At 39.2% G+C, this 22,837-nt stretch overlaps 1 protein-coding gene across 5 annotated transcripts in view; it reads right to left on the minus strand.

Annotated features, from left to right (window-relative positions):
- RBMS3 (RNA binding motif single stranded interacting protein 3) overlaps positions 1-22,837 on the minus strand; it is a 453,407-nt gene that overhangs the window by 128,057 nt on the left and 302,513 nt on the right. For all 5 annotated transcript variants that reach the window (XM_076331139.1, XM_076331137.1, XM_076331140.1 and 2 more), the window contains exon 6: positions 14,670-14,749. In XM_076331139.1, coding sequence (XP_076187254.1) covers positions 14,670-14,749 — 80 coding nt within the window. The remainder of the gene's footprint in view (positions 1-14,669; positions 14,750-22,837) is intronic.

Raw genomic sequence — 22,837 nt, forward strand, 5'->3', positions numbered from 1 at the left:
GAAGCCTGTAAAAACGAACTGATGCATGTGAAAGTTAACATTCATGGCTCAATTCCCCATCCAGCTCAGCTGAGATCTAATTCCAAGAGACAGGTATTTCAGCACAAAAGCACATGCCAACAAATTAAAAGCAGTATCCAGATAGAAGATGCAGGCAGCAATGGTCTCAAAAATCAGCACACAATGGTAAAATATCAGGAAACTTAATTCCTTAAAAAGGATTACCTAGGAAAACAGATTTATAATCTCTAAAACCAAAATAAAACCCATCAAAACCATCAAACCAAACACAATCTGACTTTAAGAAGAGTTAATGAGCTTGAACTAAGATGTAGGATTAAAACCCAGATTTCTTTGAGATCCACTAGTGAAAAAGTATATGGAATAGCTACGCATTCATTATTTTTATTATTCTTAGCAGTCCAAACTTCCTACATGATATCAAGCAAATCTTCCCTTCTTTGGTCTCACCTTCCCTGTCATAAAGAATGGCCAAAGATTACTCAGTATATTACCCTGTGAGTTAATTCATTTGTGAGATGCTCAAGTATTAGGGACATTGAATGGAATGGAAATAGATATGCATATTGAACAAACAAAAATGTCCAAAGCATTCAAAGCATAAAAAGAACAGGACTGGGTTTTAATGTAACTGGACATCAATACGCCTCTATAAATTTGGTGATTCAGAGGAGTTCTTAGCTTGTTCAAACAATTCAGATAAATTGATTTTGATGTATCCAAAATTATTAACTTTCATTTGTCTTTAAGAAAAAGATTCAAAACCATCCTTCAAAACCTCGTCAGATGTTAGAAAATGAACTTTGCTCTCTCACCCAGCTGCTCTTTTGCTCTTTAAATAGAAGGTTCAGACTTGGGAGACTACTGCTGTTCAGGACAAAAATCAAGCATGTTCTTAGAATTTGAGTAAGGGTTATTTAAGTATGTACTAAGAAACCTTTCTCAATCAAGGTCATCAATGACATTTCAGGGGGAAAAAAACCCCAAACATATATATATTTATACACACACACACACAATCCTATGAGAATCAGCTTTGATGAAAAATGGGCTTGCCAACAATTCTGGCATGTCAGATGGGACCACAACTCAAATTTTCCCAGATTGGTAGGCTTCATCTACAAAAATCAACAATGCAAGGCATATTCAGTCAACATTTTTCACACATATCAGAGCTCAAAAAGCCCACGCAAAGCACACAAAGCAAGACAAGTAGCTGTCATACGGATTTAGCTCCAATGATACAAACTTGTTATCAAACGAGGTTATCAGACAACAGAAGGTTTCTCCTGTCTAATCTGTCACAGCGTAAAACGTTAAGCAATTCTGACTCTGCAATGAGAAAAGGACAGCAACGGATAGGATCTAGGTCCAAGCCATTGGCACCCAGTCTGCCTGGGTGGAGGAATCTGTGCCATGTCATCAGCCGGCAAAACCCTTCCTTCAGGAGCAGATAAGTGACAAGATGCAGACGGTGTCTGATTTAGTGCTGCAGGCACAGGACATGTAGATGCAGGACTGTATTTACAAGAAGTTCAGTACAGCTGAGGCTGCTCAAAACCCACGGAGGAAATTTTTGAAATGCTGGCATGAAAGAGACGGTGACAGCAAGGCAATGCTAGCTGCAGGGAAGACACACTGCACTAAGCCTGCTGGGAACAGGAAAGAGTGATGGACAACCATTTTATTAATCAAGATACTCTCTCCAAGGTGCTCAGCAGCAAGGAAGTGAGATGCAGTCAGTTGTTCTTCAAGTAGTTGCTCGTGCAGATTAAGCTTGTTCTTACCAAGAAAGTAGGAGGTTAAGAACCACTAAAGAAGTAACAAAATGAGGATTAAAACAAAGAGCAAACCTACAGTATTTCTAACAGCTGTGGCTCTTTCACAGAAAGCATGCACTGTGGAGTTTCCTAACTCCACAGTTACCTAACAAAGATCTGTCTGCTCATGGGTCTGGTGGAAGGATTAACATCCTAAGTAACCTGGTGACATCTCTTCCCCGACTGATCTTTCTCTGCCACATCCCCCTTAGATGGTGTACATAAACCGTCGACAGACCCATAGCTGGAATCCATCAGCTGTGTTAGATAACGGAGTTATTCTGATTTCTTAACTAGTGTTTGTAAGTTCTGACAGCCGCATTTAATTTTATTAAATGCACTTGTGCTGGCTAAAGCCTTTCATGATGCCTCCTTAGGGCTCTATTACAGGTTTCAGATTGAGACTGGACTGTTTGGGATTCATTGTGTTCCTGGAAAAAGGGCTAGATTACAATGGCAGTTTTGCACAGCAGTTACCACTAGTCTCTGCCTGTATTGCTCTTCCCCTGCAGAAGGTTAGAAACATGAAAATAAATAGAATTAAGTTTGTGTTTGTTATTAGAAGATGTGCCGCAATCAGGCGGAAAGGTTTTCATGTTCACTGCTAGGTGCGGGATCTGATGCATGAGAAACGGTAATGAGGTAACAAATTAGCCATTGATTCAGACCCGTCAGTGGTGACTGAAAACCATTATGTGGTGACTGCTCTTTTTTGGGGGGTCTGTTTGAAGTATGTTGGTGGTCCTCATGTATTTCCTAGGAGAAAAACATCTGCTGAACAAAACTCACTATCAAAATCAATATAATTAGCATCTTTTTTAAACTCTCGGTTTAAAGGAAGGGGGGATCTTTTTCCTGATCCTAAGTTGATCTTTCTTGTGTGACAAATAGAAGCTTTCAGCTTCCAAGTTGTTTTTGTTGGATAAAGAAACAGTTTTATTTCCCAGGCCTGACAGTCTGGCTCCATCTATTAATTTTCATACGCTTGGTTATATTATTGTTGATTAATGGTCGATAGTTTCAATTAAGCCTAAAAGACTTTAATACCTAAGTATCCATGCAATTTAATGGGACTGACGTGCCTCTCACTCAAACTATTTAAAAAAATGCCCACGATGTTAAATTAGGAACAGATACTGGAGGACTAGCACGCAGCCCACTTACAAAATAAGCCTCCTGTACGTCACTACTCTGACGTCCAGAAAAACCTCCTGGAGTCAAAGATCACACAAAATGGTCAGAACAGAAGAATCCTCAGTCAGCCCTCTCCTTATGTACATTTTTAGGGTGCTGAACATTTTTTACTTTTCCAAAGCCAGCAAACATGCAACATCTTGGGAAAAAAACTTTAAAATTAAACTTAGACACGTTCCAATATCTTCAGTATTTTCCATCTTGAACTATTACTGTCCCATCTACATCTTTTATCTTTTTAGCACTGAAATTAAATCCCACTTTGGATGAAATGCCTAGTACACAATGATAAAACCAGCAACCTGGGTCATGAGATGCACAAAAGGACTGTATCTGGTTGAAACTACAGGCAGGCAAAACATACATTTACATAAACGAAAAACTGCCTACAAACACCTCAATCACAAAAAATCGCATTTAGGATTTTTAATTACTATTTTTTCTTACGCTATATGCAGTATGCTGAAACACAGATAACTCACATGGAAAAGGAAAAACTGCTCAACCTAAACTTGCATCCACCACACACTACGCCTGTTGGAATCACAGTCTCCTAAGGCAAAGGCAAGTTTCTTGGTGCTGCCACTCACACGCAGGGAGAATACTCTGCTTTTAGAGAATCCAGCTCACTTTTCCCTGGTTTCTATTACAGCCACCCTTGGGGCTAGTCTGAAATAAGATAAATTAGAGATGAAAATAACCAATGACATTAACTCCTGCATCAGTGGAAGACAGAATCTCACAATATATTTACTCCTCTGCTACCAGGCTTCTTTTAAAAATCCCAGATACTGAGGCTTTCACTACACTGTAATGTAAAACTCAGCTGGTGGAGAATTTCTTGAAGGAGAGCGCTTTGGAGGGCAGGTGCTCACTCATGGAGTTGTTATAGTGGGTGAGCTTGGAGGGGGAAATCCAGACAAGAATACAGTTAGTAGGCTGCTGGGTCATATTTTCTTAATTTGAATACATACTTCAAAACTTTATAATGACAGTTCTGAACTACAAAACTTTACACTCGATCACAAAGTTATGGTATTTATTGAGGCGGGGGGGAGAGAGCAGGAGGGGAAGGGGAAGGGGAGGGGAAGAGGGGAAAGGAAGAAAGGAAATGAAAAGGGAAAGGGAAAAATGAAAAGGGAAAAGAAGAAAAGGGAAAGGGAAAGGGAAGGAAAAAGCCAGCGGAAAAAAAGGCTCAGAATCAGTGAATTCACAGTGTAATCAGTAATCTAATTGAGGAAGATGCTGATTGTATTCAGCATCTTCTGAATACTGGAACTGAAGAGCCACCCATGACAATTGGAACATTTTTTGTTAGGGTTTTTTTGAAATGGAAAGTCTTACGTGAAGTAAGGCTTGTAAAACTTGGCCTTTGAAAAGTATTTTCTCATGCCATATCCGTGCAACCGAAAAGTTAAATTACTCCTTTCCCCCTCCTCTTTCATTTTTTGGTTTCTTTTTCTTTGCTGAACAGCAGCAATTCTGGAAATACTATATACTTAAGGATTATATATAGGGTGTGTGTGGGGAAATGCTACATATAAAATGCTGTTTTAATGAGCTTTAACAAAAAGGATAAATGTAGAATCAGACATCCAGCACCTTTCCCCTCCCTCTTGATGTCTCTTACATTGTAGAAGGTAAATTGCAGACATACCATAGACACTAAGGCAGTCCTAGTAAAATATAGGCTGGTTTGCCCCTCTTTCAAGTTCCTGTGATTGAACTTGAGAAAGACCTTTCTATGATCTTGTGATCAAATGCTGCCATTCAAACAAGAAAGACTAACAGAAATGGCCAAGAAATGAGGCTTTTACAGCTGCTAAGGACTGCTGACCAGCATAATGACATTGTTGTTGTGACCAAAAAAGAAAAAAATCAAATAAAATGTTAGCCTCCTGCTTTCCCAGTGCTTTCAGGCTGAATTGCTTTTCTCTGTTGTGCAGTACCATTTGAGGAGGAGAAGGGGGAGAGAGAGACTTCAATTACGCAAGAGGCTCCTGGTATTCAAAACATACGGAAACTGCTGTTGTGATACCGCTCACCTTATTTTTTCTGGATGAATCACAAAGGGAAAGATCTTCACATGCTACTTCAGACACTTCATGCCACTTCACGCTCTTGGGAGGGAGCCCCGCAGAAGAGTCCTCAATGCTCCTCTGGTGGCAGGGAAAGGTTTACTTTTGCAGGGAGGGAGGGAGGGAGTGGAAGTGGCAGAACGGCAAGACCGGTAAGGTAGGACAGGCCCCATATACTCCTTTCCCCTTACATGTGCCTTCCCTCTCTCATTACACTCCCTTTCTCGCTACACAGTCCTTCCTAAAGGCTCCAGCACCAAATTTCTCCCAAAACGCTTAAGAACACACCAAGCACCTGCAGGCTGTCTTCTGTTCACAAAAGCAATCAGAAGTTCGGATACATATCCTCTCTTTCAAGCCACCTAATTCTTCGTAAGCTCTGCCAGTAAAAATGCATTTGGAGAGACATCTCCATACCAGCCCTGATGGAGCAAACCATCAGGGATGAGAGCCACCACTTAGGGATGAGAGCCTCCATAAGGCTGTCTGCTGCCCAAGCGTGCTCGAAGGCAGCAGCCGCTGTGTCCCCATTAAGCCCTGCAGGCAGCGCAGACCAGGCACACGTCACCTGGCCGCTTACTGATTTACAGTGGCATTTCAAAACATGTGAAAAATCAATGCTCCAATTTGGCCTTTCAACAGGCCAAGCCCAGAGGCCTCCACTTCTGGCTGAAATATGGATATCCAAAGGAGTGTGTCAAAAAATATCCATTTGTACATTGTTAAGCTTCAATAAAACTTTTTTGTTCAGGTTAGCTGGAATTTACGGGGCAAAGGTTTAGACTGAAACTTCTGACTTAAACTTCTCTATACTTCGAATTTAAAAATGTTTAATGAGAAAGCAACTGGAAAAGTGTGAGGGTGGGAGGAAGGAGGAGGAAAGGAAGAATTTGTCTATGAAAGGGCTGAAAGGGAAATAATTCCCCTCAGTTAAAAAAAAAAAGATCATGTAAACCACTTGCTGGATATTATTGAGCATAACACACCATGAGTTCAAGTGGTTAGTTTGTGCTCGGCTAGATTGATACCCTTGCTCAAGTTAGCTTTTTAAATGAGTTTTAAACTAGCTGGCTCAGGTGTGACAACACTACGCTGCAGCAGTAGGGCCTGCAAAGCAGATGTACTCCATCATTTAAAGTGTCCTGAAGGGACTAATAAAGTAATGCAGGAGAGGAAGAAACAGGAGGAGTTGTGCCACTGCTGGCCACAGTTGATGCAAAAGCAGAATTCCTCCCTGAAATCTGAATCATGTACAAATGACTTTACAATGTTCCACACTGTTTCATGCTCTGATTTGCATGTTTTTATTTGTTTGTTTTGCTTTGTTTTAAATTGCCAGCCCTTTAGACCTAAACAATCTGAAATTCAAGCTGTGAATCTTTCTGGCTCATAAATTTTGCCTGCCATAACACCTGCGCAACTCGTCTGTCTCGACTTGGATTTTACAAGTGCATCCAAGGAACAGCACTGTCCCTGGACCAGAAACTTGTCGACACTTCTCCCGCTGATGTATGAGGCACGACAGAATTCAGTGCACATGCTCTCAGCTGTGCTGTTTACACAGCAGGAACATATAGAAGAGACTTTTTTGTTCATAAGCAAATATATCTGCCTTTGCATATAAAGGGAATGGATTTGTTGAATTAGAAGATTTACATAGTCACTCTTCAAAGCAAAAATACACTTTGAGCTAAAAGAAAAAATGTATATATTAAAATTAGTTTAGATAAACTGTGACACAGTTCATTACCACTAGATATTACAAATGAGAAAGGAATGCAATTCTCCATTTATGCTGCAGACTTCTGGAAATCTTAGGAAAGATATGACAGGTGATACTGCGACAGAAGGAAACAAGGAATGATCTTTTCTCATTTATATGCCGTATTGTTCTCTAACTTCAATCTTATAAACCAAGTGAAAGATCTTAATCCAAACTGCAGTAATGCTGTTTTATACATCACAACCTGAATTACTGCAATACCACAAACAAACTGATCTTATGCGTTTTTTATTACTTCCAGTTACAAAGTAATAAAAAAATCTGTGAAAGAATTTCTCATTAATTATAAAGCCAGATTACAAAAGTCAGTATTTCATAATATGGTTATTTAAAATACAAAAAGATATGGTTCTTTTCCTAAGAACTTATAGAGCAGTACAAGCTCAAATAAAACAGACATAAATATTTAGCACATCAGATCTTTGAGACCATCCCCATCATCAACATCTTTATGTATTTCTGGAAAAGAAGGCCTTAAAAAATGTCAGCACTCCGTCTTCTCTCACACAAATTCCCTGAAGAGCCCAAACGACTTGATTTAGCACTGATAACACACCTCCTAATATCTGAAATACAAATTAACCCAACTCACATTCCTCCAAGAAATAAGTGCATATCAGCTATTGGGGTTTACCAGGTAAACATCTCATTCTGTATCCTGCTAGTTAAAGGGAGTCTTTGTTTGAGCTAAATGGAAATGAGATCAAGTCTTGAGTAGACAGGGCAACTTTTTTCTTCTAGTAAGTATCCCCTAGCTTTAAAGAATATACAATCTTCAAATTCCAAATCTAGGAAATTTGGAATGGATCTTTGCAGCAGGACATGGAATGTGTGCTATGAAACCAGAAGCATCTACACAAATGTCAGCACAGCAAGGACAACTGAAGGTTACATAAATATAATTCTAGAGGGAAAAAAAAGGAGCTAAAGATGGAGAAACCTGTATTGTTTAGTGATCAAAAATGACACACTTCACATTTGAAAGTCTCAAGAATGCCATGAAGTATCCACACAAGTATCATCCGACTTTTAAAGGCTGTCTTTGAAAGGAAGGAGACAGTCCAAGAAACACTTGATTGCAGTTGAAATCACAACCTATTGGAGACCTATGGCTGAAGAGTCGGTACAGGCTGGATTAACTACAAGCAATACTTGGCCAAGTGCCAGAAGGAGGGCAAAGCCAGGAGCCTCCGCTGGTGGTGTGTGACAGCCATGGCTCTAAAAGGGAGAGCAGAACATGCAGCACTGAGGCTGGCGAAAGCACAAAAACCTGCATGAGCCACAAAACAAAGCCACAGAGACCTAACCAGGGAACTGCTTTCGAAGCAAAAGGTTTTGTATTTTCTACTAATTCAGTACCCATCCTGTAGTTTCTTGGTTAGAAAGTCCATCTTTATGGCCTTCTCCTGCAAAATCTATGTGATCTTAACCATTTTGTGATGTCCAAAAAATGAAACTCTATTTCCCTAGGGATACCCTCTTCTGACAGCTGCGTATACCACCGAGGCACCTCTTGACATCCAACAAGACCCAGGCAACAGGTCCACGAGCCCATTCTGCACTGAGCAGTTTGTCAGAGAGACCTGAGCTGGGGACTGCTGCCTGCACACTGCTGAGGACGTGGGACGCACCTGGGGTCCAAAGCAGGAGGAGTTACAGTGGCCTTATGGTCATCATCAGGCAGGACAGTAACAGAAGGAATTAAAGATTTTAACTGTCTGTCAAAGATGAAGACTGGGAACTGACGGCAGTTAAAAGGATGTTTAGAAGGTTCGAGATGTAAAAGAAATTTCTGTTAACAATGAGCTGAACACATGCATTCATGGAGCACAGAAAGTGAAAGATAATGGCGATTCCATAAAAAATGACAGCCAGGAATTGGAAACAGGATAAAGAAATAGAAAGTTTGTTAAACAGTTATTTTTTTACAAAGGTCTTTACATGGATCGTATTTTCTGATACAGTAGGGAAGGATTTATACACTGCAGTCAGCAGATAACAATTAAAATATTTAAAAAACTGAATTCTTAGAAGGTAGACAATATAAAAGATTCAGATAACATTAACATCATATATGTTAAAGGAACTGAGGGTACAAGTGAGGGAATTTGGGTTTTTTGAATAAAGATCATTTCTGAGGATAACAATATGTAAAAGAAAAAACCTTTTTTAAACTAGCTCCACCGAGTATTACCAGTACCAAATCTAGCAGAATGCCCTTTATTCTGTTTAAGTTCTCTGTAGCACTCAACAAATGTTTTAAGCTAACTACAAATCAATATCTAGTTTTTACCTTTGGCTGCTGTTTTGTCTTGTTTAAAATGTCAAATACATATATATAGAGAGAGAGATACAAAGACATGGATATTTATACTAATGTATTACTTACCTTCATAAAACGAGGTAAACTCCCCAACAATATAGTTTTGGAAGAGTTTTTCAGCATTTTATGCATATAAATGAAGAGACAATGAAACAAAAAGATAAAGCACCAAACTAAGAGAAAGGGGCTAAAAAGTTATCAAACAAACCATTTTAAGTTCATTCATTCAGAAAAACAATTTACAGCATCACTAATGACAAACAAGATATCATTTGTTCATCCACTAAGAGAAAAAGAAAAACAGTGTAAAATGTTGCTACTATCCGTTGCACAGTTAACCCTCAACTGGAATACTGTTTTCTCATGACCATTTTAGCCACAATCTCCTAGAAAACATGTTGCTCTAAATACATTATTCCATGTTCTAAGTCTACTTCTCTGAAGCAAAGATTTGAATTTGAAAGTATTTGAATTTACTCTCCATGGTTGGAGAATCTAAAAGATGAACTAAGAGAAATATTTAAACTAAGGAGAGAGGCAGAAAATATCCATTCATTCTGGTGAAATGAGTCTGTAAAAATGCAGTGCTTGGGCCCTTTTCAAGAGAAAAATCACGGCCAATAATGATTAAAGCAAGATATGAGGTATTTGCAAATACATCTGTATTGTTGCAGATAATTTCTTTCTATTTAAGAGTTTCTGCTCTAGTAAAAGTCAGTCCCAAAATGCCACAGTCACTTGTTACTTGTGGGGTTCTTAACCTACGCAAGAACAGTACTTCCCTCTTCTTTCTTTTTGTCAGATATTTGTAACCTGGCATTAAAAGCCACACAGAGCTACTGTGAAAGAGGAAGATTCTTGACCATGCATTGTAGCACTCATGTGTCTCACTTTCTTGAAGTTCTCCCTGAGATAGGAATTGGCCCAATGTCCTCTGACAACTAAAAGTATTTACAAAGCAAACGAAATTTAGCAAGTACTATAATGACTAGAAAATGCTGTGAGGGAGCATAACAGACATAACAGCAGAGGATAATTACTGCAATTGAGGCATGTTCCTGTGAAATTCTAGAGAGAAAAGTAAGTACTCATTAAGTCTTTGCATTTATTCAAAAAGAGAAAATTAAGTTTTTTAAAGACATCCAAGGATACTGGGAGCTGAACAAAAACTCTTGTCCCCTAAGCTTGCCCATCCAAAGAGAAGTCAATTTGTTACTGACAGAAAAGCTAGGAATTTTTACTTTAATTCAGTGATTGTAACATGTGATAGATTAGTAGTATTATATAAGAAGTCCCCTATTCACCAACAAAAAGAGATGCAGCACTGAAAGACTGAGGATGAGCTACCTTCATCATTAATAGTGCCCTTCATATCTTGATGGAGATGTACAGTGCTATAGTCTGATGCATTAATTTGCTGACTTCTCTTCCGGAATGGCAATACGGGGCCTATACAATTAGTTTCACATGGGGTGCACTCTCTATAGGAAGAAAATATACCCAGTAGGCCCTGGTCTGTTTATCTCAGAAAAGCAGTGCTGATAAAGGGAAAACAAAAACAAACACAAAAAAACCACTAAAAAAAAAAATCACTCAAAGCTACTCAGAATATTTATGAAGTTCACATGGAATCTGCCAAGCACTGAGAGTTTGCAGATTTCTGGAGACAACTGTACTTTCTGTCTGGAAGAAATGCAAAGATATTAACTAATTATCTATGGGACAACCAATTATTTTGTAGTGTATATTTAAGACTGAACATCATGAAATGCTTATTAGTTGAGCAAGCAGGGCAGTGGAGCAATTCCCTTTGGAATGGAACGAAGCCAAGGAGTTGGACAGGGAAGCACCCTTAATGAGAATAATTCACTAACATAGACACAATACTGCTCAATTTACCTAGGCATTACACATCTGACAGGAAAATGTTTCAAGTGCCAGAAGATAACATTTACATTGTCACTGGGTTGAAGCAGAGTGGTCTGGAGCTGGAATTGCTCAGCTCTACAGTTTTTAAGAGACAACAGACAGTAGTTGAAGTTAGAAAGTCAAACAAGGAATGATATATTTTTGCCTTGGGAACACGCAGAATACAGAGCCTCCAGAGTGCCCTGTGTGCCCTCCTTTCCTTGCAGATGCAACACTGCTTTACCCTTTCCTGCCATATTGTTGGCCTGGGTCAGCTTAGATGTGTGACTCCTGGCTGGGCTCAAACGCCCAGGTACACAACAGTGACTCTCCTTTAATTTCTGTCTTATTTCCAACAAAAAAAATACATCCCATTAAATTTACATCTCATTTGCCAAGGAAACACTAGTTGGGAAAGAGCTCTGTATTCAAAACGAATGTTTGAGATAACTCTTTGGGAGGATATAACTAAGTCACGGTCCATGGTTTATTCATTGTGAAAGCCAGAGCCTTGGTGCCCAGTCTTTCTGATGGGCTGTTCAGCATCACGTGAAAACTACCTACTCCAGTCCTTCTTCCATCATGACTTGGTAACCAGGCACAACCGCCCCCACAATACGTGAACATTTTATCCTACAGACATGGTATTCCCACACACATACATCCCACTGTGTCACCAGGATCACATCTCAGGGAACACAGCTGGGGAAGACAGCATGGATGGCAGCTAGCTGCCAAAACGGTTTGTCTGGTCCACAATCCCGCCGCCTCAGGAACCAGGGTAGTACAAAATGGCTTGCAGCCAGGCTGATTTCTTTCCTGATGGGCCTCATGCAACCTTCTATTAGTTGGCAATCCAGAGCTTCGATGAGAGGAGATGTGGACAAAAATGTAAAACCATCCCAATTCACTGCTATGCCTGAAAGAGATTCAGCTGAAAATCCTAAATCAATTTAATTTAACCCTAAAAGGATTGATTAATTTTCTCTCGCAGTAAGATCATGTCTTTAAGCAGTAGAGGTTAATAACAGATAGTGTTGCATACTTCCACTAATGTTGTCCAGTTCCTCATTTTTTAACTGAAATCCATAAAGAGGTCACAGCAATAACTAGACATTATTTTCTTTCTATGCCAATTACTGAGATGCTGGGAGGATAATTTTCAGACTCTGATTGTGGTTTTCCAAGTACACTAGGAGACTTGATCTTCCTTCCTTCTTCATGCGGAAAGATAAGCAACTGCCAGGAGGAGGATAAAGCAAGACGCTTCTATCTTTGCTGAGAGGCTTAAATACAGGTTCATAGCACAGATGTATAAACTGAGTAGAAGCTCTAACAGGAAACTACGTCAAGAAGAAGAAACTAGGACTGAGTGTTTTTTGCACTGGATCAAAGGTAAATGAACATGAGTGGCCAGTATCACTTGAATCGACCCAACTGCTCAAGTGATTATTTTTGTCCTCTGGCTTCTTAAGAAGAGGAATGAATACAAAAAATCTTTTAAATACAGATTTGAAGAGTGCCCTACTCTAATAATGAGGCACAAATATTCTCTTTTATGTGGATCAAATACCCTATGGTTATTTCTAATTATCTGTGTTTGGAGCTACAAAAGCTGTCCTCCAAAAATGGAGGACAAAATGGGATCTTACAGATACCTAGTGCATAGTTGAGTGAGTTCAGTTACTGGTTCAGTGGCTTTGCCCCAAGCTGCATTATGCTTTATCTGCATCTGAACGGTACTCAGGTAAATTAAAACTCTTAAAATCGTCACTTCCCAGCTCATCCTTGCAACTAAATGCCATCTGATCACAACAATCACTAGAGAAACATAGTAGACAATTTTCCCACATGGACACCTTCTTCAGGAAACTAAGAGCTGATTCAAGTCCTTTAATTGAGAAAGCAGCAAAAGTTATAACCATTAAAATCCAATTTCAGTGCATCTCTTGGAACAAAAGTAAGTAATCATGCTATCTTATCAAGACTCCTATTTTGATGTCCCACATTGTTCATGTTGAATACCCGGTATATTCCTGACTAATTTAAAAATTAAAAAAAAAAAAAAAAGAAAAAAGAAAATTATTTTCAACTTCTAGCTTTCATTCTTTAACATGTAGCCTTTTTGTCTCAAGCAGGCACTGTACGAATATTCTGCTTTATTTCTGCTCAGATGATGTGTCCTCTCTGAGACAACCGGGAATGTGACCGTGGAGCTCACAGGGTTATAATGACGAAGCTGCACTTACTGATTCCTTGCTATTCACACTCTTTCCATTGGGTGTTGCTATGATATTAAACAGATGATTACTACTGGGACTCAATGTATGCATACAGAAAGGCATGCCAAAGGTTTAAGGTCTCTGCCTATGTTGTTTTGCCCACTGTTCTATGCAGCCTGGGTCTGCTGTACTTCAAAAAGTTGGTGTTGTACTTGATTAGTTGGTGTTGAGAAAAATTGTCAGTGACTACTTTTGAAAAAGAAATCCATAAAATGGAGTCTTCCATCTTATACGAAAAGTTTTATAGTCTTTCATGAAGGTGATCTGGCTAAAATTTATATGTACATTGCAGCATTCAATTACTGTACACAGTAGCTGTGCAGATGGCTCTCTTTTAATTAGAGTATTTAGTGCATCTTCTGCATAAAGAACCAGGCAATGAATAAAGAGGAATTTAATGAAAGTAACCAAAAAAGGAAATAGTTTAATGGAAGTTAAAAATGAAAAAAAAAAAAAGAAGATAATAACTTAGGACACAATTCTTGCAAGGATTTCCTGCTCATTGAAGGTAGCTCTTTAGACAATTTGAGGGAGAAATCTTTGCAGATTCGTGGCCTTGGGGAGGTCTTGTCAAGCACTAAAAATCAGACAACTGATCACTAAACTTTGCACAGCTGATGACCACATAGATGACAGCTGAAGATTTCAAAAGCAAGATACTGGCTGGAACCGGGCTTTTGACGTGGCATGGACACACCACTGAATGTATTCTATGCGTATCATCAGAAAATGGCAGGATTACATTAAGTTATGACAAGTACAAATAGTATAAAATCACTTCATATTTGAAATATCCTCAGTTTTACTAGTAACACTAACTAGTAACACTATCTGGTAACGGTAAAGAATACAAAGCTAATACAACCTGAAATCCTGGCTATTTTTTAACCTGTAATGCAGTTGTTGATCTAGTTATATTTCTAGGCTGTTAGAAAAGCACCAGCATTTACTTATGTGGCCTTTACTCTAATTGGAGAAAAATCACACACAATATATGCATTAAAAAGGAAATCATGCAGTAAGACAACATGATTTTTATATGTACTTAAATTTACTACTGTCAAACATAAATGCTTGAATATTACTAACTTGGACAAGGAAGAAGTTGTTATGGGTCATAAATGATAGGCTTCAACCAGGAAAGCTGTACGCCCTCTTAGCAGGGTCAGTAATACAAGCCACTCTCAACATAAATTCCAGCATTTCTATATTCTAAACTCTTCAGTGAATTTTAAATTTCATAATTATAGCTAGACTTACCTGGTAGACCGGGTGGGGTTTTCAGATATTTGCCATTAAAATGCTGAATTACTACTTCACATTTTTCTGTAGACTCCATTCTGGAAAAGAGAAGAGGGTGGGATGGGGGAAGAGGCAATATGTGTTACTAGACTGTGATGAAAGTGCTCAGTCAGCAAAAACAAAAAGCAAAAGGAGAAAAAAAGGACAAGCACAGATGCTGAGAGAAATCTTCAAAGCTGTTCTTGCTGATTTCTGCAGAGAAACTGGTTGAGCTCATTATGGTACGGTGTGGCTTGCAAGAAGGACCTGCCACCCTCAAAGCCTGCAGCTGCGCTCCCGGCTGTGTGTGAGCCACAGTAGTGTCAATGAACAGTCCCCTTTTGGCTCCAGGGATCACCCTGAACAAGGACATTCTTTATGCTCTCACGTGCTGCTTGGAAAGGCAAAGGACGTATTTCTAGATTCCTTGTGCACCCAAAATAACTTTAAATGGCATGAAAAAAAATACAGGATTTGGAGAAGAAACCAGAGGATTAAGCAACAATTATTAAGGATTACAATGTTAAAAAAATAACCTGCAAAGACAGATTGTATAGCAAAACCAGAGACAACGCGTATATGCCTATTACAACATAAAGCCAAATTTTGGGTGAAGACAGTAATTTACATGTAACAATGGTAGGTGAAATACCTTACTGTTCATCTTATATGACCTCAAGATAACTTTAAGCACTGAGACATTAAAGCATTAACAGTGAACTGGTACATATATTATTGAAGGAACTGTAAAGAATACAAAGCTATTAGTCAAATCCCAAACCATGGTTATACCACATCTGGGAATTCACCATTCTTTCAGGTCTTGTAAATCGACTGCACGCTAGTCCAGAGAACAGTTGACTTTGCTACAGAGTGGGTACAGAAACTCTGAAGAGAGGAAAGAGAGAAATGGAAAGCTAATAAGCAAGCAAAAAGAAAAATCATACCGCTTTTGTTTTTCTTAGTGTTTAAAAAACATGTTCAATGCTCCTTCAACACACCAGTGCTTACCTCCAGGTACTCTCCGCAAAATAACTCCACTGACATAAATACTGCTTAATTCTCACCAGTCTAGATCTTTTTAAAATGAATTTATCTACCACCATTCCTGTCACATGGTTTTGGGAAAGAGTAACATGCATTCTGCGTGGCTCACATAGAGTTCAGAGCAGCAGTTTGTCTCCTGGGGTACAAGTTTGCCCGAGTTCAAAGGACCACCCCACCACCACCAAAAAAAAAAAAAAAAAAAAAAAAGAAAAAAATTAAAAAAAAAAACCAAAATCCTGATTGCCTGATTAATTCTCTGTGCAAGTGAAAGTCTTTTGTCAGTTTGTTTCAGGTGGAATCATTAAAAATTGTTCTTTCCAGGTTGTATCACTGTATATCATGTGGGCTGGGCCATTTCTACAAGCACAAAGACAGCAACTTAGATTGTTCACTTTGGCTTCATTCAGATTTAACTAAGCGAACGTCTGCACTGAGCCTTTAGAGACTCTTGTCTGTGAAAGAATAAATGCAATAAAAGTCTGTTTTCTGTAGCTGCAGGCGCTTAGTGTCAAACCATGTTATGTTGCACCACACAGCAGTGACAATTTCATTTTAATACATGGGGTACATTTTAACAAGCCAAAGCAGTCCCCGCAAAGAATGCAATATATAAGCTGCCAAGTGAAAGAGACTCAGTGCACTTTATGCATTTTATGTGGGAAGAGAATAAAAGTGAAACCCACAGTGTTCTGGGATAAAAAGGCCATCATTCGAATAGCACTCTGAAAAAGAATGTGCACATTTTCTTCTCAAGTTGCACAATTAACGGCTCTCAAACACCATTGCTAGCTATCTGTAATCTGGCACACGCTTCGCTTGAAACCGACACTGGCATTATCGACTCAGTTTGAAAAGGCGGCACAATAGACAAAGCCGTCTATACGCGTTCCCTTCAGATGTCTTGCTGAGTAACAACCGCATCCATCCCTCGCCTCCCCTACCTCAGTCCCCGCGTGCTTTCTGCAACGTGTGCCTGTGGGGTAGGCCTTCCTCCCGGCCACACCGAGGCGGGCCCGGCAGCCGCTAGCTAATCAGGCCTGCATCTATCCCAGGGCCACCTAGGGATGAACTATAATTTTCTCTTGTCCGCAATACCTGTTTTTTTAGAAATAACCCTTTCAAATTGTGTGCTTCAGGCTGGTTAGCTCACTGACTGACTGGGAATTAGGGGTACAGAGCAACCAGATGTATTACTAAAATTGTCTGATACTTGCCACCACAAGACCCCGGTTTTAGTTTAGTTAAAACTCTGATCAACATCAACCACGTAGGTGGCAATTCCTACAGCGGGTGCCTACCCATAAGGTGAACCTATCTGCACACATCGATTCAGACATTCCTCTTTCTGTTCTTACTTGGTTTAGCCATAAAGACTAGCCATACCTGGGAAGAGGCCCAATAAAAATATACTTTTCTTAGGTCCACACGAATAAATTCTACCTACTTTTTCTTCAAAAAGCTGTGGCACTCCTCTATTGTAGAATGTGCTTGGAAACTCGGGGGAGATGGACAAAATATGTTTTTTGTCATTAATTTATTCTCATCTGAGATAGAAATGTTTCAAAAAGTTGGTTGGGACTGGTATTTAATACAAATGTCATTAAGAGATATGTTCCATGTTAAAAGTTAGCCTCCAGGGGACAGCTTTTCTACAAAAGAATGTCATTGGAGCACAGGTAAACTTGAGGGAAAAGCACTCTTAAACCTGTTTTTTTAGTGTTGGGGTTTTTTTCACAATTGATAGAACAAAAATGTGGCAAATGACAATATTCTGGAGAAAAGATAAAGATCTCAGATACTTCAAAACCCTCTGTTGAAAGATACAGATATTCAACTCACCTGCTGGAAAGGGGAGGATACCAGCTTCACATGGTAATAGAAATTTGCTTCTGATCAGATCATTCACAAAGTATCATTTTCAAATTCCCTTCAACAGTATGTTTTTGGTGCTGATCCTAAGAGGATCTTAGATAATAATTCATGTTTAAATGCAATTTGGAGAGAACTATAACGCATCCGAGTATTATATTGAATCAGGAAATGCACTGCAGAAAAAAGATTATCAAAGCCATAGGCCAGATTCTTATGATATTTTTAAAGGTACAGTATCAGAAATAGTGTGGCCAGCAGGAGTAGGGAAGTGATCGTGCCCCTGTACTCGGCACTGGTGAGGCCGCACCTCGAATACTGTGTTCAGTTTTGGGCCCCTCACTACAAGAAGGACGTTGAGGTGCTGGAGCGTGTCCAGAGAAGGGCAATGAAGCTGGTGAGGGGTCTGGAGAACAAGTCTCATGAGGAGTGGCTGAGGGAACTGGGGTTGTTTAGCCTGGAGAAAAGGAGGCTCAGGGGAGACCTCATCGCTCTCTACAACTACCTGAAAGGAGGTTGTAGCGAGGGGGGTGTTGGTCTCTTCTCCCAAGTAACAAGCGATAGGACAAGAGGAAACGGCCTCAAGTTGTGCCAGGGGAGGTTTAGATTGGATATTGGGAAAAATTTCTTCACCGAAAGGGTTGTCAGGCATTGGAAGAGGCTGCCCAGGGAAGTGGTTGAGTCACCATCCCCGGAGGTGTTTAAAAGACCTGCAGATGCGGTGCTTAGGGACATGGTGTAGTGGTGGACTTGGCAGTGCTAGGTTAACGGTTGGACCTGATGATCTTAAAGGCCTTTTCCAACCTAAATGATTCTATGATTCTACATAATGATCAGATAAACCAAAGAAACTAACAAATCTATGAGAATTTATTTTCACCTGTGTCTATGTATCTCTAGGTTCTGGAAACTAAGCTGTAAAGTTCCCAAAGACAATATGAGTAACTAGACTGTCTATATTCTATCCAATTGGAAAGGAAGTGAATTCAAAAAATCTGAAAAGGAAGACCGTTTTTATGGTTTTTTTTCTATCCATACTTTGCAAATGTAAGATATTTCAATATGGTTAGTAAAAGAACAAAAAAATTGGGGGTGCTTAAGCAAGTATCACAACCAAATAATTTGATGTTCACGTCTTGCTATTAAATATTTATTTTAGATCGTTTAAAAAATGTATATTACTCTCTCTACAGACCATAGTGGCTCCAAAGTAGTCATTATGTGTTGTTATAAGTAATAGGGAACATTTACCATGAAAAAAGGAAAAGGAATTTTTTTAAAACTAAAGCTCTTATACATGCTTATTATAAAGATTGATGCAGTGTCAAGAAACAACTTAATAAAATTTATATACAAGGAATAACATGATGATTACATAATTATTACATGAGAAATACTCAGTACCATGTAATTACCAGTTAGTGGTAAAATGTGGGTTTGGTTTACATATACCCTGTAGTCACTTTGCTTAATAATAATAATGTAAATGAGAATCAGGACTATATTTTTTTATATCCAGAGTAAATATTTAAAGATTAAATTGCTATTACCACATTTATAGTATGATCAGCATACAAATATTGTTGTTTTCTTATATTTATAAGAGCAGGAATAATAAATCTTGGGGGGCAATGTTTCTTTACTATTTAAGGCATTTTGCAAAGATGGAAGTAGGTAGGTAGCAGCAATATTACACAGCAGAGGAGTCCAAAGAACTGAGGCAATAGTTAGAATACACACCGGAGTTGTGACAAGAACCAGATAAATTTGAAAGATAAATTAGGCAGGAACATTTAATTGCAAGGAAGATGATCCACTAGCACACATTAGATAGAAAAGAGGTGGCTTTTTTTTTTTTTTGTTAATGTCTTCAAATCACTTCTGAAAGTTGTATTTTAAAAGACAAGTATTATCTCAGTATTAGGTAACTGGGAGTACTTCAACTGCCTGTGATATAGAAGAGGTCACGGAAAATGATCTTCAGGTCTTAAATACTCAAAAGCTACAAATAGGTTTGATTAGTATGAGGTTTCTTAGCACCTCCTTATGTTCTACTCTTCATCCTTCTATGGCAACATGTTCACTAATTTCTTTAATTTATTTTGCTAATTTAATTCCAGGCATTCTAAGACCCTGATATGGCTGCAACCTGTGATTTTTCTTCTCTCTTGTAACTGACTTAGGTATCTTATGTCCCCAACTTTTCAGCTGGTAAGAGATTGCTTCAAGATGTTTGTTCTTTTTGGTTTGAATGCATTTTATGCTGGAAAAACTGTTCCCTTTGTCATTTACAGCCTAGGAAGAGATATTAATTTTGACAAGTTCTCCTCATCGCTCATAAATTGTATCTTTTCCCAACATGTCTTGCCTGTATATTCATCATGTTCAGTCCTGTTTGCATGAACAACAGGAGGTTGTTTACTGTCTTAGATGAATATACAAAATCTGCAGAAACCACTCCAGTGAGGACAGGATAGGCTCCTCTCCTCTGGGGATATGGTCCGTACTATACCTCGCAGCATGACCCATTATGCCAAGATGACTTTTTTGAGCTGCCTGAGTGAGTATCTTTGCACAGAGCTACAGTGCTCTCCATAGACAAACCTTTTTGTTTCAGAAGAAATCCAATACAACTAAATGACACCTACGTTATCCTGAAAAACCCTGAAAGATGCACAGCTTCCTCTGAGGAAAAGAACATACAAATTAAGGCTTGGCTCTCTCGTTTTGTTTCAGTGGAAACTGGAGCACATCCATGTCTACTGAAATCCATACAAAACTTCTATAAACAGAATAATGATCCTGCGGGGGCTCAAAATCTTGTTTCCCATTTTCTGTTGCTCCCTTTCAGTTGCCGAGTTGAATACTGTTTCCAAAGACTAAATTTAAGACATATAAAACACAGACAAGCAGGAGATAAGTTTCATAAAAAACATATGCAGGCAGAGAAAAGCATCCCATTGAAAGCTCTTCCAGAAGAACAAGGTAGGGAAAAGACAAGGATGAAGCCCAAACTCCCAACAACAAAATGGGTAAAAGCCCCACTACAGAACCCCAGCTCTGTCACAAAGGGATGGAAGTATCTCCTCACTATATCCTTTTGCTCTGAGATGACAGAGACAGCTAATTGAGAATCTCTTGACTTTGGTTGTTTGCTGGGAACAGCACCATAACATTCTTCTATGACAGTTTTTTGTTGAAGAAATTTTCTCATGTTACTGGAAAAGAACAGTATGAACACACAGTCATTTCCACCTAGACCCAGGCTGATTTATGCTACTGTCTTCACAGTCTCAGGTTAAGTATTATACTGGTGCCCGCCAGCAGTGCAATACTTGACTGTCTGACTGTCAGCATTTCCATCATAAATTTCTGTTTTCAGAGGCTTATGACTTTGTTGTAAAATGTCGCTCGGGGGGTGAATCTTGCAAGGTCGTTTTAAGTTACAAGACAGCAAACAAAATAAAAAAGTTAGTGGTCTCTAACTCTCTCTTTGCACTTTATCATTTAAAAGGACCTATAAAACGCTTGCTCCACTGTTCAGCTGAGTGTGGTACACGAATGTATGGTATTATTAATATTACTATCTCTATAGGGAGGATACTTAAATAATACTTGAATGCTATTTTACTGCGGGGTTATAAAATGCAATTTTTATTTCATTGATTCAGTGGTATCAGTAAGTCCCTCCCCAAGGTACGTCCCAATGCCTCCTTGCCCCCTTTTTCATGGCCCAAGGAGTTCTTCAATTAAACTCACAGTACCTCAGGCTTGGATTATGAAAATTGCTCAGCCAAATTATCTGATGCCTCCTAACTTTCCTTGTTCCTCTCTCTTCACCTTTAAGGGCTTCATATACATTTTCATGTTATGGAGTCCCATTGATATTTGTGCCGGGATCCTGCCCCACCTGTCCCTCTCTGGAGTTTGCTTCTCCCTGAAAGTGCAGCTCCATGCCTGGCAATTTTCTTAGGGATGTACTGAGTCTACCAAAATTTGGTCCAGGTTGCAACGCCAGATGGAAATGTGAGGGTCTCGGAGATACATTCTCCCATAGACCTCCCCAGCACTCTGCAGTGATGCTGTGAGCCTCTTCCAGGGTGGCCTTTCAATGGAAATTTATCACCACAGGCATTAGAATATTTTACAGATATCACACAAAGTCTTTGGGGCATGTTTGGGATTTCCAGTTTCATCTGAGATATCCAATTATAAAGCAATTTCCTGTGCAAGATGCAGGATGTGACAGATCATTCTTCTGACTGAAAGTAGGAATGATCCTCATAATATCTAAGCCTGCACTACCGTCCCAGATGATGGATTTGTTCAAGCTAAATTTATAGCACCTTTTCAACTGCCTTCAATTAAACCCTTGAATAGGGAAGAACAAAGCATTTCCCCTCTTCATGAATGCATCTTTAAACTGCCTGGATGTTCTCTATTCCCTGGTGCTGCTGCTGACACTTCTCTGCCTCCAAAGTAGCATCATCACTGATCCTCAGAAATCTGCTCTAAATATTCCCCCTTTCATTTAGCAAAACAGCACTGCTGCTTTGACTCCACTTTGATTGTGTTACTTCTTTATCTTCTCCCACCTCAACATCTGGAACTCACCCTTTATGGGCCTGTGGAAAGCCAGGTCTTCCACAGCACATACAGTTGCCTCTTCATAAGTGTCAACACATCTTCCGGATGAAGTTAAATATTTCCCTCCGTGCTCTCAGTACCTTCTCCTATCCGGTAATTCCAGCCTCCATCAAAGAACTTCTCACTTATTCACTACCTCTGATCTGCTTTTTACTCTCACCAACAACATTGGTAATGTCCTGTTTACAAAACTCAAATCATAAGAGATCAGCTTTAAAATTGTATCTCGAAAAAAGTCTTCAAATCCAGTTTCTGTGGCTTTTTTTCCTTTGCTTTTTTTTTTGAGGATGAAGGACTATGCTTTTGTTCTAAGCTCTGAGGAATCCACTTACACTTTTTAAATGAAAGATCAGATGCCGCAGTCATTAGATGACTCTCAGCAACAGGGATTTAAGAGAAACACCTACAGATTTAAGTCTTGTGATGAAATCCTGTGTGAGGGCAACACTGCGTCATTCCCTCTTTCGACATGCAATCTTGCGACAGACTGAACTCAAAGCTTCTCATCCGCACCGCCTCCTTTTTCCAATTCCTTACTTCCAGTAAGCATTTCTTCCCCCTCCTCCTCCTCCTAATTTCTCTCT

The sequence above is a fragment of the Aptenodytes patagonicus genome, chromosome 2 (assembly GCF_965638725.1).
Source record: "Aptenodytes patagonicus chromosome 2, bAptPat1.pri.cur, whole genome shotgun sequence".
Classification (NCBI taxonomy): domain Eukaryota; kingdom Metazoa; phylum Chordata; class Aves; order Sphenisciformes; family Spheniscidae; genus Aptenodytes; species Aptenodytes patagonicus.